The sequence below is a fragment of the Pithys albifrons genome, chromosome 1 (assembly GCF_047495875.1).
Source record: "Pithys albifrons albifrons isolate INPA30051 chromosome 1, PitAlb_v1, whole genome shotgun sequence".
In the NCBI taxonomy this organism is placed as follows: Eukaryota; Metazoa; Chordata; class Aves; order Passeriformes; family Thamnophilidae; genus Pithys; species Pithys albifrons.
Window position 1 is genome coordinate 10092637 of NC_092458.1, and position 20793 is coordinate 10113429.

A 20793-nucleotide genomic window follows, 5' to 3' on the forward strand; every position below is an offset into this window, starting at 1 on the left:
TAGATTTTAATATAATGAAACATCCTCAGTACTGTTAGACTCGTAGATTCTGCAGGCTGTTTGCTCTCTGTGTATCAAGAAATACAAGATGTAGACAACCATTTCTCTCAGGAGTCAAGTATTACTAGTGATGGGTGTATTTAACTTGAGGGAAAAGACCACGTGAATCTTTAGGACAATCATTGAATGCTTCCTCCAAGAGAAACTGCATGGGCCAGAGAGACAGGTGAAAGCAGGTTTTTAGTCTGTGTGGAAGATGCCAACAGGTCCTGATAATGCAATCTTTTCTAACGGAATGACAGGTCAACGGTAAATCTGCAAATACAATTTCTGGACCCTCAACAACACAACCTAGACTTTTTTCCCAGAAAAACATTAACCAGTCTGGTCTTCATCTTAAGAGATCTGACGGTCTTTTAAGGTTTCTTGTGCTTTCATGCAGTTCTCTGAGAGTTGCAGCACTAAGAACAAGGCCCAGCAGAAGCAATAATGAAAGCAGTGCCAGAGATACAGGCTTACAAAACTGAGAACAGTTCTTTTCTTATATTGTAGATTAAGTTGATAAATCCAGAAATCCTGGTCAGATGTGATTTAGCACCCTATTTTTTCTCTCCCTAGATTAACACTGAGTGATCAATATAGATATTCAACCACACTCTTACACTGTCTTGACTATGACTTTTAGATTTGCATTCATCATAAACCTTGGTTCAGTGAGCAATACCTCAGCAAGCCAAGCTCCCTGCTTGTGAGGCTCCTTGTGGCACCACTGGCTTTGTTGATATGTTCTCTTCTGTATATAAACATCCTTCTCTTGAGCATAAAAGTACCAAGCTGCAGCCCTGGTAGCATTGCTCCAGAAACCTCTGCCTTGCTATGTCTCCTCTGTTGACCTCTCCAATGCACATCGCTTATGTGATGGGAATTCTCCGGGGGAAACCAATGCCAGTGCAGCTCCAGCTCTTAGGGTTCTGCAGCAAAAGCACTGCAGTGACACGACCCCTCTCTGTACTGTCTCCTGTCTGTCTATGTAATACACAACATTCAAAAGTACAAGAGAGGTTTCTGCAAGCTTCCCTTAAAAAGAGGATAACAGGGACGTACAGGAACTTTAGCTGGACTACCAGCACTCTGTGAGTGCTGTGACATGCACCCCTGAGTACTTACTTGAACTGCTTTTGTAGTTGTATGCTATCAGCTTTTCAGTGGCAGCACAGTACTGTTGGTCATATCTTCTGGAGAGACCGAGATTTTTTTCTTTTTATATTCAGGTTTTGTATGTGTAAATATGATTATTTCTACAATAGAAAGTGTTCAGAAATTAAGGCCCTCTTCCGTTACTTGATATTGTAGCTCTGAAAGTGAGTGATCTATTGCATTGCAAACCTATCTTAATTTTGCTGTATAACATGAATTGTGGTTTTTGCTTTGATTTTGGAAGTTACTAATTCCCTCTACAGTATACAAAATCCATTGAAATCATCTGTATCTTACAATCACATGACTTCACAGAGCTTGATCAAAGTCAGAGGCCCATTACAGCTCAAAAGTGGATCATTAAATGTTTTTGTTCTAGGAAATCAGGACCTGAAAGATTAAAATCCCAGTCTTATTTTATTTAAATAAACACATTTTATTTCTCAGCCATTAGTAGCAAGCAGTGAGCTGCATACTAAGCCCATTTCTATCTCCATCACTGATTTTATTACCTCAACAACTCACCTGTAATCTGGATCTATTAGATGATATCATATTGCTTCTGGTCTGCTACATGTTACACTATGTAAAAGATTTCAGCCTTGTGCCTCTTCTCCAAGCAAATAAAAGGAAACCAATGAAATACCTTGTTGTAGTTTAGATGTAAATTCCCTGCCACTAACTCTCTATACCATTAGTTAACAAAAGAAATAGTTAACTACTACCAATTCCTTCTTGATCGTTTTGGGTGGGACATCACACAGCTCTGGGGGAAGGTTGGAGCTGAGTGTGCTGGCTGTAGGAGAAACCTTTTCTCCTGCTCCTCGCTGCTCCTGTGGAGTAAGCCAGTTTTTTTCTTGCCACTGCTGTTTCTCCTGGTTTCGGAACTGGGGCCCTGGTCGCCACTCCAGCCTCACCGTCGCCAGCAGTGTCACGGCCGCCCACCCCAGCAGAGCAGGGACCCGAGAAAGAGGAGTCACAGCTGCCTTTAGGGACACGCTGCAGCTCTCCACTCCCAGCTTTCCTTCTTCATTTGGGACAAAGGACAAGGAGAGAGAGAGAATTCATCTGAGTGCTCACCACTCGTCTCTACCTCTCTGGGAAAAGAGAACTCACCCTGCAGCTAGTCAAGGTGTGGCACTGACACTGTCCATATATATAGCTGCTCCAGGAGGAGCCTACTCTTTGGGGGTTGTTCTCTTTTGTTTCAACTTGTGGTGTTGAGGGAGTAGTTTGCTCTGGTTATATCTCATTATATCTATATCTACATATATACCTCTCTATATATAGTAGTTAAGAACAGTTATCCTTCTTATATCCATTTTCTAATTAAAACTCCTTTTCTTAAATTTAATGAAGAGTGACGTGATTATTGTGGAGGAATTCTCTCCTCTGCATTTTGGTAAACATTTTGGCTTCTTCCCTCAAACTAAGACATATATTTTTACATTCACAGATACTCATATTCCACTAATCAGGGCTCAGGACATCATGATGAGGAACACTGCAGGTTGACAGTTCAGGAAAAAGTAGCACACCAATAAAAATCCATTTTTTTATACATACCAAATTTTGCTGGAATATGCTCTTCTGAAAGATGACACAGTGTGTGATTTACTATCTCAAGGCATTTCCTATGGTCCTGTCCCCCCACCCCATTAAGTCTATATTTATACAGGACCAAGCAACTGAATATACATGCACTTTCCTTGAGAGGTTCGGAACAGAGTGGCATAAGTCAACGACAGTAAAAAGCAAGCATAACCACAAGAATGTACAACATGAAGCTGCTGTTCATGCTGGGGACAGTACTGTGCATTTTGTGGGGACATTTAGCAAAGAGAATGCAAGAGACTACTAGAGATGCCATCAAAATTGACCATTTTGATGATTTATGGCATCATTGCACATACTAAAACTCTCTTGCTTTCTCTTTCTCACTACTGTTTTACCCTCAAACTTGAATTGGCGATCTGATTCACTGTCCCGTAAGCTGATGACTCTTTGCTCCGCAAGCCATTCATGCGCCGCACGGACTCAACGCTTTCATTCCCAACAGTCATAGTCTGTGCCTGTCCCCAGAGTGTCAGCATAGACAGCAGCAGCAAGAATGAGAAAACCACAGTGGTAACATGACAACACACATACACAACACGCAAAGAGAAGAATGGCTTGGTTAGAGAAGACCATCATGCAAAACAACGTGAATCGCTTTCAAGGCAAAACAGATGGAGAAAATTGTGAGAGACAAAATCAAGTACAGAGACGCAGAAAACACCTCCTGAAGAGATGGCTTTAGTAACATTGTTCCCTATTTTTAAATTCATGCAACTAGATTCATAGGAAAAGTGAAAGCAAGCCTGTGCAAAAGGATAGGTGTCTCTTACTCAGCAGAATATATCCTGGTATTTAAGTAGGGCACTACCCGTTTTGCAAAGAATCCATGTACCAACTGGCTTAGGATAAACAGAAGTCTTCTGATGATTTGGTTTTAAATAGCTTTCTTTTAATAATCACCAGAATAATAATTTCCAAAGCAGATGAATAACCCTTTCCATGGACCAAAACCTGAAAATTTGGAGTAACACCACTGGATACTGTTAATTACCAAGGGTGGCTTCTCATCGACTTGTTCACCTCTAAAAAAGACCTTGCATCCAAACCTGAAATTACAGACCCCTTACAGAAACTTCTGCTGCTGGTTATGGAAACAAAGGCTTCCAGTGGCAGTGTCTGTGGCCTATGTGACTGCAGACAGACAAGCATCTCTGCTCTATCCTGTAATCTAATCTTCATCGGAGTATCAATTCACCTGACAATAACATTATACCGAAGAACAGCACTGGATTGCTTCCCAGAGCATCCATCAAATATTACATTAGCTACAGAATATTTATTAGACAGATCTGTCAAAACACAAGTGCCCTGTGCCATTGTTGTCATCTGTCTTGTAAAGGAAACCATTATTTATTGCTTGAAGCATTTATGTAGCTCAAGCCAATATTTATTTCACCTAGAATGTATATGTACAGCATAAACCTAAATAGTTCTGCTGATACAGAAAACCAGTGACACAGATACAGGAAGCATGAAGCATTTATAATTCCCACATTTCCTAGATGCGGGAATGATCATAACTGGACTAAAATTCAATTCAATGTTTATTCTTGTGTTTGCATTTACTGAAACAAAAAATAAACCAGGAAATATGGAGACTTTCTAAAATTATTTCTAGACTGACATCTAGGTTGCAAACAATTCTTTTGCCAACATTTCAGTCACTGGCATAAACTGATGGGATAACAACACTCACAAATAGGCTTTTTGTTAAAAATTTGAAGTTTCTATCAGTAAGGAACAGTGAAATGGTAGAATCTTGAGAGAAAATTCTCCTAACCATTCTAGTGTTTTAAATGTCCGTGTTTCCTGCTCTCAGCTGGGAAAGACAGCAGTTGCTGGTGATTTAAAAGCGAGGGCAGAATGGCCAAACACTCCAATGGACTACCCTGAGGAATCTCCCATTTTAGCATGACTAGCCAGGATAGTTTTAGAAAAGACAGGTCTCAGGTATGTTCTAATGTTAGCATATCTGGATAATATCATTCCTCTATCTGTCATTGCATCCAACAGTTCCTTATCCACTGGTAGATGTCACATAGTAGTACCACAGCATTTGTAAAGGTCCAGCTGACTCAACAATTACACAAAGAGAAGAAAATTCTTGGAATTGGTGACCAATCTATTGACATTTATTGATAACTTTATAGACTGTAAATAAACCCAGCAGCCCATCATCAGCTCTTTATCAAGGATTAAATCACTCAAAAAGGAACTTTAGAATGAGAGGATCCTGCAAGGGCAAGAAGAACTGAGGCAAGGAATCAACTGCATATGAGCATGCTGTCACGGCAGACTCAGTCACCCCAGGTAAAGGCAGCGGTACCTTGTTTTGTCTCCTTTGTCTTCTTCGAAGCCTCAGAAACTCTTTATGCTGCCGTGAAACAAAGTTGACTGCTGCATATTCCAGCAAAGCAGCAAAGACAAAGAGAAGACACACAGCCATCCAAATGTCAATAGCTTTTACATAGGAGACCTAGGAAAGAACAGGACACAGCATCTTACATCTCAAACTTCTTCATAAGCTGAAAATACTGAAGTGAAAAAATAAAGACATTTTTGCACATCATGATTTCCCATTGTTTAGGGAGGTAGGGTTTTTCTCATTCTATGTTTTGATTTGTTAATTTATTGACTCATAACAAATAAATAATCCAACTATTAATGAAAACACATGTTCACAAAAAATACACAAATTATGAGCTGCTGCCATTAGGAAAAGAATCAGGATTACTCTTAACAAAATACAAGTGTTCTTATGGTCCAAATCAAAGTTTTGAAGAAGAAATACAGGCTGTGATAAAACACCTATTGAAAAACAATTGTAGAAAGTTTATAGGTTTCACCTTTTAAATTTTTTATAAACCAATTTCCATATTGATTAAGCAGTTACATTTGGTATCCACAGCCTTAAAATAAACTCAGAGTGTTCCGTCTGATGGGCTGATATGACCTTACCAACTCAGTATTCAAACCTAGTTTCTTGACCTTTATTATCTAGTGAAAACACCCAAATACCAGCTGCCCCTGTTGTACTAAAAGCCCATTCTGATTTGAAATTACTGGTCCAGAATAAAATCAGATATATTACAGCACTGCAATGTCAAGATTTTTATCATATTACCTACACTGGGCCAAACAGTAGCAAATTACTGAGCTACACACCATGCATATCAAAGATACATTCTCCATGGGTATATTAGGTCTCTGCCTTTCTTTGTAGTCTTTCAGTTTTTAAGCAGAGATCTTATGATTAGGCAACAACAGGTTGTCTCTGTTGTTTATCAGGTATTACATCCAAGGCGAAATTAAAATCATCTGACTTTCAATGTCTACAATGTACATATGAGTTCATTGCATAACCTAATCTGATATAAATAAATCAAGGAATGAAAAAGAAGGGACATTTCTAGGATGCAATGTATTTGAACTGTTTTACATGTCTTATCTACAATGAAATTAATAACATCCAAATAGAGTTTTTCCTTCTTCGTGTTTGGGAAGAGGAGCTCAGAACAGCTTTGTAAACATAGACACATGGGACTTTATCATTTGTCTAAATAACAGCATCACAAATTGCCACAGTAGATACCTAGAGTCCATTTGCTAGTTCAGCAGAGCACAAACCTTCAGTATCTCACACTAATCAGTCCTCTGGAGATGCCTCAGATACCCAGGTCACCTCAGTTTGGCAGAGACCCATGGAAACCCCATACAACTGAATCAAGATAAGCAAACGGATCATAACTAAACCCTGAAAAATTATAATCAAATGTATTTAACATTTGAATAATATCCTGAGGACCAAACATTCCAATACTGTCAAAAGATACAGCGGTCTAAAAAGAGAGCAGTAAAGGTTTATAGTGCACATACATACTCATATTCAGGAAACCCAATCTCCATCTTGGAAAACTCCACCTCTGCTCTTTGCATACACTGCTCAAGACAAACCTGCTTTTATGGATGGGCAACCATTTCATGATGGAAGGAAGCACACCTGTATAAGTGGGACTTGCTCCTATGTGCCATGTGGTGGAATAGCATCATTTTTCAAGGTCTGCAGAACATTTGTTAATGTCAAATGGAATGCATTGCACTAGGTGGTTCAGCAAGCAATATGAGCAGAGGAACTGGCATTTAAAACATGACAGAAAGAATACAGAGCTCCATCCTGCAGATCCTGAGCACTATGCCAGACTTTTCAGGGGAGCCAAGCCCTTTTATTCAGCCTGCATCACAAGGAATGTACCTTTCAGTAGCTACAGTGCAGCTCCACACTGTAATGTGTGCTCCCTCAATACAACATGCATAGGCTGAGATGTAGCAGACTGAGGTGACACTGTGAATCTGTGCCTTTCAATTAGTTACACAGCAGGTATGCATTTCTCTTTCCCACACATAAAAAATTTTACAAGTTACATCTTTACTGAGCAGCTGTGAAACCCAGTGAAAACTCAACAATGTCCCAGACACTCTGTGCCACAGGCTGAGGCGCAGTAGGAATCAAGTGACTGTAATTTCTGTAAAATGCTGCTGAGTTTAGATTGTTTGTTACCTTCCTTGGAGGGCCAGTTTGTTTTCCTTTACAAATGCCCTTAGGAGATGTATTAGACACGCACAAACAGCTGGACTGTGCTGCCAGAGACAGCACAATGCAAGGAGCTGAAGTCACAAGAATCAGCATTTCTGACTGTGCAAATCCTGTCCTGGTGGGCTTAAAGCAGGGAAGGCAAAATAATAAAGGAAGCTCTGAGTTAGCCTTCCTGCCACTTACACAGTGCTACCACAAATGGCTTCCACTCAGTTGCTGAGCCAGCTGGATTATTTTAATCCTGCTGGGCTGGAATCGGAGAATCATGATATACTTGGCACATACAAAGCTTGTTCTATTGTTTAGCCAGTGCCACACCATAGCAAAGCTTTAAATAAGAAAACAGAAAGAAATTGCTTTCAGCACCACATTAAAAATAAATAAATGGCAAAGTTCTGCAATAAGTCAAAGCCAACACCTTTGTTTTCAAATCAGTTTATGTAGCTTACCTGTGAACCTCCACTATGTACAGAATTATGCTACTAAGACCTAACAACCTATGTGATTTTCTGGCATGCTTATGGAAGCTGGAATCTGCAAAACCGAGTATATCATGGCATGCATTCCTTTGTTCTTCCACCAAACTCAAAACCAATGTTATCAGCTGGATTTTTTCCTCAGATTAGAGTATAGCATGAAAATGTGCATGTTTGCTCAACTAGAAGACTTATATCATCTGCTTTTCTAAGGACTCATCAAACAGCAGTGCATCTCCAGCTTTCTTAACTACCATGTTCCATGCTCCATACGCTCCACTGTGTACATGTAGGACAGTATAGACTGATTTTTTGGAAGTTTCTTCTCACCTAACTTAAAACATGAATATGTGGGGTTTCATTTTAATTAATGCTAAGAAACAAACAATTTTAAGATAAAATTCTACCAAGTGGAACAAAAATATCTATACTATAGTCAAGCAAACTGTACCCTAAGAATGTCAGTCTCCCGTTTTTGACCAAGGTTAGAGTTTTGGATGGCTCATTCAGGTATATATGTCTGCTTGATATATGCCAACTTTGGTTAGATAAAGCCTGTGAATTACCTCTGTTAGCCAATATCTTGATATAATCCTAAAATGAACAGAGCAGAATAACAGAAGTTACCCCACATGAGCTTATGTAATAGAGACTGTTACATGAGCATTTGCCCCCTTTCCCATAATTTTATTTGCAGGACAGGATGCAGTTACACTACAAATTCAAAGTTCACATTATCAAGGTGACATGTATAAAATGAAAAATTAGTAGTGATTTTTTTTTCCAATGGTAGACCTTGTAAAACTTTCTCTGAAAAGCCTATAACCCTGACATCACACTTGGCTCCATTTACTTTGCAATACTATCAGAAGTGGATATTTGGAAACTTTGCCTTATTCAGGGTTATCATGTTCAGAAGGCACAATAAGATTTTCTTGCTCTTTTCTTTCTTTAAATAGCTGCTCCATTTCTTACTGCATGTTGCAGAGCTTCCTCCCTAATGTGTTTGGGAGGAGGGTGTTTAATGGCTCTCACCAATAAAACCATAAATTATATCAATTATTCAGATGCTTTGTAAATGTTTTAGGGCCAGCTAATGAGGGAACTTTTTCAGAATTAGAGCTGTTTGCATCAAGAGCCAAGTGTAATACAGCTAAGTGTAGTAAATGTGACAAAGCAACTCCTTTGCCCTCATAATTCCCCTCATTTGTTACTTGGCCATAAACACTATGTAAAAAAAGACCAGTTTGTGTTCTGTACAGCACTGCTGCAGTGTCAATTATCCCAGTGAAGTTCCTGGAAATGAAAATAGAAGGATTGCACTGTTTGTGAAGGACTTGCAAGGATTAAACCTTCCATTTTTCCAGCTCTTTCTATTTTAGCACTGTGACTCTCTTACAGCTTCTGGGTACCTTCCGGCATATTGCCATGTGTCACCACCAGAACGAAGCAGGCTTTTGCAAAGAGAAGCTGGGGGAAAACATGGTCATGGGTCCTGCAGCTGAGCAGCTGTCATTTGTTGACATTTGTGAATCAAACCAAATGTGAGCTCTGTTTCTGCTACAATGCCAGCCTCATGAGACTCCAGACAACTGCTTTAATTCTCTGATTCTGTTGCACAAGTGTAAAATGGAAATAAAGGCACATCCATCCTCTCTCAGAGATCTGCATTGTGAAAATAACTTCAATATTCAGAGAAAGGTATTCAGTTTGTTAAAAACCACATATATTCACTTCTTTTGGTTGATAGAATTTCATGAAAAAATATCTTTGACTCATTATATGAAGTCTCAAACCTCTGCTTTTACACAATACCACATTCTAGGCAAGTTTTTTATTAAAAGAGGAAAATTTTAATATTCTAGGAAATGCTGTAATTTGAAATTAACTTCTCCTGTGTATTAAAATCATCTCTTGGGGAAAAAGGTTTCGGAGAATTTTTCAGATTGAAAGGGTGGAAATAGAACAAAGTACCATTTTCAATCAAAACTGAAACAAAAGTTATGTCCAACTACTTTCCAATAAAGGCATTGATGTTGTATTAAATTTTAATTAAAAAAAAGAAACCAAACAACAAGACAACAAAACACATGAAATTCTGTTATCATAAAATGCACATGATTATTTTGGTTTTTTTCAAATCTTGAGTTAATAAAGAAACTGATCCTTCATATTAGCTTTATATAGCTGCAGCCGAAAGTACCCATTCTGGTTTCATCACAATTTCCAGGCAAAGAAGTTTCTGAATGAAGAACATGCTGTCAGTTGGTATTACAACAAAAGTATTTTCTTTTTGTTCTGCTCTTATTCTGATCTTTCTTTTCACTCAAGTGTTTCACCCCATGAAAGATAATTCTTAATCAAATTCATATCAGAAAATGAAAATTACTTCCTCAGTCCTAAACCCTCCCTTTATATTATTCACCTGTTGCAAGGTTTTCCTCTCAATTATCCTGTAGACTGTGCAATTTTAAAGGATCCTCATTACTGTGCAATACCTTGACTGGTCAGGTCAACAAGACTTTTTCACTTGGACAGTATGGCATCAAGCAGCAAGTGTTTTAGTTTTTACCAAGTTTAAAATCAATGGGATTGGTCAGTTGGTAAGGAAAACATCATGTGTTCAGGAGAGGACAACTAAAACAACTTCATTCACAGCTGACTCTGGGACCTGCTCTTGAACAGACTGCTTCTGCAGAGGAGGCAATAAGACTGAGAACTTTTGTCTTTATGACTATGGTAAACTTTCACTTGCCTCTTCAAGACCTTGATACTCATATTCTTTCCAAAATGTACATTATAATGAAAAAGGTTAAGATATGAGAGCTACTATTCTGTTACTGGAAAATAAGCTCTCATAGTGTAGGGCAGATTTTGACAGGAGATGTGCCATTAGTGAATGAGTCCCGTGGATGTTGTTGGTGTTGTTCATCAGCTCACTCTTGGTGTTGCTGGGCAGCTTGGGAAGACAATCAACTTGGCTGGTGACCTTTTCTTTTTAGATGCCGAAGGGTTGAATAAAATCAAGTCCCAAATGCTCCACTCGGGAACCAAGTGACTACCCACAGAATAAAATGCCTGTCTGAGATGCTGACATAACTGATTTGGTTTGGTTGTCAAGTGAATAGAAAAATAGCAGTATTTGGTGGATGTGAAACACACTTTTCCCAGTTATTCTAATAAAGTGACTCTATTTTTAATTGACCAAAATATTGTGTTCAACTCTTTTTTCTGTTTCTTTTTCTCTCTTTTTTTTCCCCCAGGAACATCTGCTTCAGCTTCTATTTTTAAATGAAATGTGGGCAATTTTAAAAAAAAACAAGAAACAAACAAGAAATATTTAACTTAAAAATGCTGAAATGAACTCAACCACCCTCTCTCTATTATTCAGATTTCATCTGAAAGTATCCACCTAACTCAGTAGGAATTCACAAGTTGCTCCAGCCACCAAAAATTGCCTTTTTTTAGTAAATAAACTATTCATCCAAATTTTTTTGCTCTATTTCTATCACTAGTTCTGCCAAGTCATGAGATGCTAAACCTCCCACTCACTGCTGAGGCAGAACTAAATGCTGACTACCTTCAAGCCAGGAAAAGTATGGGAAAGGTTTATGACTTGTTTTTCCTTCAAAAACGAAGGGAAATTTTCTCCAAGTCTTTGAAGAAGATCAAGGGGTTAAGATATTTACAAGTATGCTCAGAGGGCCCTCTGGGAAGGAGGCGAGCACAGTCATGTAAAAAAATTCACTAACAGGGCTAATAGCTACTTTTGTTGTGCCAGCCCAAGATGCTGCAGACACAGGACCTGTTTGTGACTGGTCACAGCTACTGCTGGGCCAGTTCAGTCCTACTCCCACTGAAGAGAGCAAGCAAGATGCTCCCCACCTTCAGAGTGGGGCTGGCCCCCAAGAAACTGCAGGCATTATCCAACACTGTGAAGCTCTGCAGCACATGGCAAACACCTGATTCAGATGACAGGACTGTGTTATGGTACATCCTGCATAATGTGATAAAAAGAGGACAGGGGAGTAACTGCACACCAAAGACTGGTGTTCTTTAAATTATATAACTGTATTCTATAGGACACATGACAAAAAAAGAAATAAACTTTTCTTCCAGGTAAAGTAGAACCAATTTAAAAAAGCAATAATATATTTCCTTTTTTTTGCATGGGCAGTGTCTGTTCACACATTTTGATCTTTCTTCTCAAAAGGCAAATTTCCACCTTTGAAAAATGTAATACCATACATACAAAATCAGCAGATTGGTGAAACCAAGACTGCTTGGGCTTTTTCTACTAAATCCATATGAAGTACTGGAATATTCATCATGTGTTATTTTGTGCAATTATATGATGTAGTTGCCTTGTATTTCGCATTCCTGACAATTCATACTTTCTGTACCGGAAATTTATGACAGGATGTACCACTTCCACTTCATCCTGTTTGAGCAGGGAGGCTGAACCAGATGACCCACTGTGATCCCTTCCAACCTTACTCATTCTGTGATTCAAAAGTCTTCAAGTTCCTTAAAAAATAGGAGGACTATCTTTCATATGTAAAGGAAATTCTGAGTGATAGCTTAATGCAGTTTTTCTAACCAAGGAGGTTATAGGTGAGAAAACAAAGGCTTGTGCTTTGGACAGATAATGGTACTGGTACTCAGCTTTGGACACAAGCTGTGCAATTTTGTTATGCATTGATAACAGGAACAGGTTGACGTCTGTTACTGAGCATCAAGTTACACTAATTGAAATTGTAACCAGGGTCAAAAGCTCACTTTCACACACCAGTAGTCAACTGCATGTTGTACCACTTCTCGGTAAGCTGACAGAAAAGAGTGGAAATGTAGAGGCCAGGAGTTCAAGTCTGGCTCAGACCACTGCAGAAACAGTTAACAAGAGAAGAGAAATGCTGAATTATTTGCAAACTGGAGGTTCTGGTGGCCCTGCCCAAGAACTGTGTTGAGTTCATGTATGTATGGCCACGCTTCACAAAGGAAGATCTGGGAAGGGCTCTGCCCAAATGTGTGTGTCCTTCGAGCCTGCACAGTGGATTTTTTAGGTGAGGCACAACGTGCGCAGAAGTGGCCCCACCCTTTAACTCCTAAGGTTCATCTGCCATGGCCAAGTGAGTTTGGATGGTGACAGTGTCGCCACTGAGTTCATATCTTGTAAATAATAGTAGAGGGGTATTAAGATTGAGCAGAACTGCATCAGGGTGCAAGACAGACCAAATCATAAAGAGATTATTTATTTCTGACTGTCTCTTTTCAACCCCTTATGAAAACAGAACAAAACTATATAAACGACAGAGAGGAAAAAAAGCAAATTCCTCTGTTCATCATTTATTAGGACTTGGGCACGCACAGGCCACTGCTGACTTTTCTCCTTGACCTGATTCTGAAAGACACTGGGCAGGAACACATTGGGGTCACCAACACTCCTACCTGCTCAGCCACATCATTGACACTATGTGTAAATAGGAATTTGTGATTCTTGGAACACTCCAGTGTGGTTGCCTCTCTCTGCCCTCTTAGTAAAAAGATTCTGGCTTAGCTGAATGACAAATAAGTAGTGTTGCAGACCAAGAGGCAGGCAATCCTACCCCAGTGTCATAGGCAGAGGCAGTACTGTATTGTCCGATTTCAGAGAAACCATTAAGACCTGTAGTCTGTGCTTGAGCTGTCTCAGAAATAAACCTGCAACATGAAACATTGGCTTTTTCCCACTAGTATCTCTGCTCTTTTACTTGGCCTCACTTTGTATGTTTTGTCTTCTTCTGTCTTAAGGAAATTGGCCTTGAATAAGAACTCACAACCATTTATTTTTAATTTTTTTCCTTTGAAACCAACTAGGCTTTCTACAGTCAAAGGGAGAAGAAAGCCTCCTGCCCCCACAAAAACCCTATTACTCCCTGTGCACACAGACACTCCACAGATTACTACAACATCACAGTGGCCTACCAATTAATCCCTCCTTGCAGAAAAGGAAGCTCACATTGGCAGAAATAAAATAAATAATGCCAGTAATTGTGACATTTCTTGTGTATGAACCCAAGGAAGTAATCAACAGATTGGTAGAGCTATGGTGATCAGTTTACAAAGATGACAAATAAGGATTGATGTCTCTGCTACAAGGAAGCAGCTTCTTATTGCTAAGTAATTGAAAGACATTTATCACACAGAAACACCCCCACATCCAAATGAGCTCAGTGCAAATTGAGAATTATATGTGGCTGCATTAAAGCACGGGCATATACACATACTGTTAGTCCTTGCAGATAGATGAAAATATCAGTCTTGGGGCTTATTTACAACAGAAGATTCTGGCTCTTCCTTCCCAGTGAAATTAACAGATAATATTTCTTTAATGCCATTAAATGCCCACTTGACTCCACGGACTCTAAGTGGTAAATTCTTCAGTGGATGAGAGCTTGGATAAAGACAATCACCAAGGAGAACAAAATGAGAAAGAAAACATGATTGCTAGCAAGAACCACTAGCAGGATCTTGAAACAACTTCATTAAATTCATAAACAGAGTAAAATTCTGATACTTAACCAAAAAAAAATTATAGTTAAGATTCATTTGAACTAAGAATCCAATTTACCTGAGCACAGATAGAGTCCCTATGTTTTAATGCCAGCTTTTCTGCTGCAATTACACTTTTCTGAATATTTTATTAATTTGGGGTTTCTTTGGTTTTTCATGGGCTTCTGATTTTGGGTTTTTGAGTGGGTTGGTGGTGTTTTGTTTTGTTTTGTTTTTGCTTTTGTTAACTTAGCTTCAGAAAACCTTTTTTTGTTTGTAGACCCAAAAGTCCTTCAACCATCTCAGGTGAAAAGTAATCTTCATTCAACTCAGCCAGTCATGCCAGATTCAGTTATTACCTCTGCCACCCAGTTAGGAAGAATTGCGCCCAATTGCATTATTCTTTGACCTTTGAAGAGTTAACTAACTCAATGCATGACTGTTATCAAATCACAAGTCAGGATATTATTTTTGTAGCAATAGGAACAAATCTCTTCCTTCCAAGTAAAGCAGGTAAGAATCACAGAACTGGCATATGGCAGTGTAGCTACCATGATCAATACCAAGAACATTTGCACCTGTACCTACATATTTAGGTATTATTTCTCCATTGGGTATCATAAAAATTCTGTTAAATCTCAGATGACTACAGAACATTCTGCAACATTTCTGTGTTGTATTTCCTATTGTAGTCACAACTAAGTGAACCATTAAAAGTGATCCAATTCACTGAGCCAAGTAACAAAAACCTAAAATTAGAAAAGGATGCCTAGGGCAATATTCTTTTTTTTTAATTCCACTTTCAATCTCTGCTGCTTGTGAATAGTTTATTTTCTAATTCTTCCTTAAAATTATACTCCTAAATTCTGGATTTCTTAGGACTTTCAGCAGTGTAATTTGGTGGGAAAAGGCATTTGTTTATTTTTATGACTGCCAGTCTAGATTAGAGACGGGCAAATCAGATTAATCCTTTGGTAAAAGAAAATTGCCTTATCAATAATAAATGTAACATCAGATTGAAAAATCTTGAATGGGATGGTTTGTTGCATTACTCAGTACCTCCGTATGCTTGTTTCTTGACTATTACTTGATTGGTTACTAATCCTGAGCCACTTATCATTTTTAATGATTCTTCTGGCTCTGGATTCTGAATTTCTTCTTTCATGTGATCAAACTGGAAGGGGAAAATGCTTTATTTGTGGATAATTTAAGCCATATGTAACTAGCAGTAATGGTACGATAAATAAATCTGTATGTACAGTCCATCAAATCATTCCCTTTCGATCTTTGGGGGGGAAAAAAGATTTTAAAATGAAAAATAAAAACATCCATAAAAACAGATCCTGAAACTGACATCAAAGCAAACATAGGCTCTGGCAGGATATCATGGTTGAATTCCAATTGTAAGTGTGAGTGAGTCGCATTCCATGTGCAGTAAAGCACTTAAGAAAATGCAGAATTCAAAGAGGGTGTACAATGGGAATAACAGAATATGGGAAAGGTGAAAATGTATGTAGAAAGAAATTGATGGTCTGAATATTAATAAACAGAAAGAAAGAAAATAGATTAAAGAGAGCAGGTTAAAGGAAAGCAAATGAAATTCAAATAAAAGGGAGAGAATAGCAACATGTAGCATGATTTGTACAAGCAATTCTTTTTTTTAATGTAACTGAATCAGTTTCAAAAGGGTTCAGAGCTGCCAAATTAATATACATGTACCTATCACACATCCTGAAACAATGCTGCATGTGGTGAAGTGCAGGTTGCATACCCACACCTTTAGTTGTGTGAAAGGTGACCTCACTTGGAATGGTGCAGAAAGCCAAGTGATTCATACTTTCCCATGGACTCTTCCAGCCAAGGACCTGCCTGACACACTCTGTGGGTTCTACTAACCAACTACAGGCCATCAACCTGCACCATCTCTTTTGAAGAAAATGCCTGGGCCTGGGGTCTCCTGGTGCACCAGGATCTGTGGCAGAAGCAGACCTGCACAGCCAGTTTGAAGCTACTGGCATGTACCTCCTTCCTTGTTTTTCCTGTTCCCATTCTTTGATATGTAACGATCCTTTTGTCCTCTTTTCTAAAGTCAGGTAATACTTCATAACTAAGATCTCCCTGTCATTTCCAGTCAGACATGTCTGACAAATTAATGTTATTAACTGAATTACATTTTCAATCCCTTTGTGGAAGACCAGCCCTGGAACAAAAAAGCAGGAAATCTCAGCATAGGAATGTGCCATTTTGTGTTCATGTGGAACCACCAGGAACACCTGCAAGGATGCATCAGGCTACTCAAACACAGAAGAGTCAGAGTCACCATTCATGCTCATTTCCTGCCACAAATTTTGATTATTTGTAATAGCTTGATGATGGGCTGCTGCATAATTTTCTCCTTGGCAATTCAAGAGACAAAAAAAAAATTCTGTTGATTTATAGTGAAAATTAGGCCTCCCAAATTCTGAGCCTTTGCTTCCAAGCAGAGTCTTGTCCTAAGGTATTGTTTGCAGCTATTGCGTTTTTCACAAGATTTCATTTTCACCTGAGCTGTAAATCCAAGAACTTTCTGAATCCTACTGTAGTGTTAAATTGTCTCCAGGACTCTTTTACCGAGAGCTTTGTTCTAAACAGTGTCATCACACAACCAGGCTGAGTGAACTCATTTTCAGTCACATTAGTTAGGAACCTAGTGCAAGTATATAATAAAAACAATAATTAAGAACACCATCACTTCTCAATGAAGGATGTTTCTGCAGAAGCCTTTTAGCCATGAAGGCCTGTGTTTGGGGCACATCTTCTCAGCTTAACTTTCAGCCAAAGTACTGGATTTTCATAATGAGAAAATCCTTTTCTGAAGGTTATTTGATTGCTTAGCCTAAAAGCCAATGTTTACTCCTATAAACTGCTCTTTTTTCCTCATCCTTTTTCAAAAGACGCAGTCACTCTATTTGTTCTGTATTATCTGCTGCAGCTGTAGTTAAAGCATCCAGACACTCTCCAAAGAGCCACTCACCACTGAGCACTAACAGTGCCCATAACACTCTCGGTACAAGTGACAGAAGCAGTCCAGAGTACAGATGGAGAGATATTTGAAGGATCATGCAGGTAGCTCTCAGAAAGTCTATTTGATGGCCCTGAAGGTTCAAAGCACTGCAGCACAAGTAAAGGGATTGGTTTTCATGCCAGTCTGATACCACGTGCTCAAGACTTCTTGAAGTCTGTTGCCCTGTGGCAAGCCAAATCTTGCTGGCAGAATGACTTCATAATACTGACAGATGAATGTTCACCTCACAAAAAGGCTGGAGACAACCTAAAGGGAGCTAACAATGCTGGAGGGAGCTACTGAGGTTATCACCAGTGCTCAGCGAAGATTCACAGAGAAGATTGCTCATCTGTGCAGGAAGTAGGGAATAAATGACTGCTGATTCTCTTATTTGCATTTTTATAAACTCTTGCCTATACGTATTGGCTTATATCTTTTTTGCTAACATGGCATTATAATTTATCATATAGGTCCCTTTACTTCTCTTTGTGTGTGTTTGTGTTTCTTGTTCATGTCACATGCTGTGTCTGTAAACAGTAAATTAGGTGGGTTGAGCCACCTACAGGGAGCGGTCACTTCTGCACTCTTGGGGAACTGCTAGTCCTGTTCAAACGGAGAAAGTTCAAAAGTCTTAATGATATGGGGTCTGGAGAAACTGTGCTGAGGAGAATCCCTCAGAGATGATGGACAGAATAATTTCCTGGAAGCCCAGAGGGAACCAAGCTTAGTTTTCTGACACTTAAAATCATTGGTATGGCCAGAATTGAGGATGCAGTAGGTGGGAGGAGGACTGTGTATGAACTTTTGCATTCCTGCTTAGTCTTATCTAGTTGCTCTGACCTATGTTTATTAAAGAACAAAACAAAACAAAATCAACTTTCTTGTTTTATTCATGTCGTGATGAAACATGGATCAGTTTTAAATTCAGCTAAAACTTTTAATCTCTTGCTGCATCTCACTATGAGAAGATAAAGGCACATCCACTTCAAAGCTCTAGCTGATATCAGGTCTTGACACAGGCACCATGTCACAAAACAAAGAGGCTGGGCCTTTCAGCCACTGCCCAGCCTTTCACGTGTCCCACACAGAGTCTGTGGGCATTTCCTCTAATGTTCCTCTCTGTACTCCCAGGGCTTTAGAGAAAGAAGTAAAAGCCACCATATTCATCAAAGCTACCCTGCAATGCCCCTGAAAAGAAGCAGCCATGTAGCACACAAACATTGATTGTCCTGCAAAGTCATAGACTTTGGTGCCCCAGCGCCTGTTTTCTGCTTTCCCTCTGATGTCGGGGGCAGTTGGTACAGATGCTGCACGAGCACAAATCCCTAGATTCCTCAGAAGCAGGAGAGAAAGGGAACAGCTTTCCTGACTTTCAGGCAATGCTGACATGCTCAGATGACTCGTGTAACTTAAAAGAAGCTGCAAAACTGAGTCAGCCTACGCAAGAAAAGAAAACAGCATATATATAAATAACAACCTATATAATGTTCCCCCTGTCAGTTCCATAAGTAGCTGGAGGAGAACAAAGCTTTGAAGTGAGTCATGTTAACACTCTTCCCCCTTCCCCCTATCTCTCTCTCTCTCTTTATAACTCAGAAAGTTCTAAGCTCAGAAAACCCATTGGTCAGAATTTTAAATCATGAAGATCAGGGTCAAACTATAAGTCTCTCAGGAGACGCTAATGAACTGCCTAAGCCAGGAATTCTATTTGCATAATTGGGAATGAACATACATCTTTCTTGAACCATTTTGTAGGCATTTGCCTTACTGGTAAGTCTAGGGTAGTAGCTGATCACCACAAGCTTTCTTTGCAGCACTAAATATTACTGCAATATTGATCTGTTCCTGCTACTAGCCTAAATGTAGGAATGCACACCTACATCTCTTATATCCACATGGCCATTACAAGTTCCATCTTCATTATGACTCAGCAGAGTTAACACATATTACACAGATTTGACTTCTGTCAAAGAAGCATTTGCTAGTCCTGTATAGAAACCCAGCCTGTGCTGCTGTGTTGCCCAGTATTCATGTTGCACAGAAATAAATGTATCTTTTGAAAAATCCCTACCTCCTAGTACGTCTGACCCCACTATCAAGCTTCTGAAGAGAGTGACACATGGCTAGAAATACAAAGACACACACCTCATATTATATTTAAGAGCTATATTTCTGTTTGATAAGTTATTAATGGATGTCAGAAATTTCAGTTACACTTGCTCTATCATTATTTATTAGAGCTGTGGGGAAGTACTTGCCTGGCTGGTGAACCCTGTTGTGTGTTTCCCACGTGAACTGACATTTCCTCACTCATCATTATGTTGGAGGTGAAAAATAAAACAAACAAATAAATAAAAAAATCAGATAACTATTCTGTGTGGAACAGGACATGTTAGCAGAGAGTATATTGAATCTAATGAGACTCAAAGACTACAAAAAAGATCTCAGTATTTCTCTGCCTCTTCCTGCTGAAAGATCTTAATGAAGAGTCTTAAAGAAGGTAATCAACTTGTTTCTCAATGAGTATGTGCAATGTAGGGAAATATTCTTACCTCCATTTTACAAATAGGAAAATTGAAGTGTGTGTATAATAAGTACATTGCCCAAGTCTTCAGGAGGAGCCAGTGGTAGAGTTCTGGATGAAATCTTAAACTTTTGGCTACTTCATCCATCTTTTAAAGTCCAGATCATCCTTCCCACATGGCTGTGAGAAAGATCTACATTGCTGACTGTTCCACAGAACTGCCTACATCCACAAGAATTTTCCTGGGGAAACTGCATCACCACCACACTACAAATGGGATTCTGCAAAAAAATGTATATTCTGCATCACTATCAGACATGTCAGGAGGAGAATGGGAGATAGCCAGGAAAAAATGTGCAATAAAAGTACCCAATCCTTCTTGGATGTTACTGTCAACTTGGTTTTGGACATAGTAAGAAGCAGTGAAGAGAAATTAAAACAGATATAGGTTTTTTTGGTGTAGGTTATACTGGTAGCTAAGTGGGGGGAGTCTAGGGGGAGAGTGTTCCAGCATATGCAGTTGCAAGAGAGATTTTGCTTAAGTTGTCAATACAATGTTTATTTTGTAAACAAATTTGTCAAGTTTTCAACACTTACCCTGCCTAAAGGGTACCTTGAATCTAAAGTTATTCCAGCAACCACGACATTGATTGATTGCACATCAGGAAGCTGAAGTGCAGAAAATTCCTACACAAAAACCACTTTAAAGTATGGAAATTAAAATTTAAAGGCTGCTTCTTTAACATGTTTTGTGTGCCACAGCAGACACAGCCCCACCCTGAAATGTGGGGACAGCAAGGAAAAGGGTCAG

At 39.1% G+C, this 20793-nt stretch overlaps 1 protein-coding gene across 3 annotated transcripts in view; it reads right to left on the minus strand.

The window, feature by feature from the left end:
* Positions 1-20793, minus strand: part of GLRA2 (glycine receptor alpha 2) — a 136183-nt gene that overhangs the window by 24792 nt on the left and 90598 nt on the right. For all 3 annotated transcript variants that reach the window (XM_071569625.1, XM_071569608.1, XM_071569617.1), the window contains one exon: positions 5141-5290. In XM_071569625.1, coding sequence (XP_071425726.1) covers positions 5141-5290 — 150 coding nt within the window. The remainder of the gene's footprint in view (positions 1-5140; positions 5291-20793) is intronic.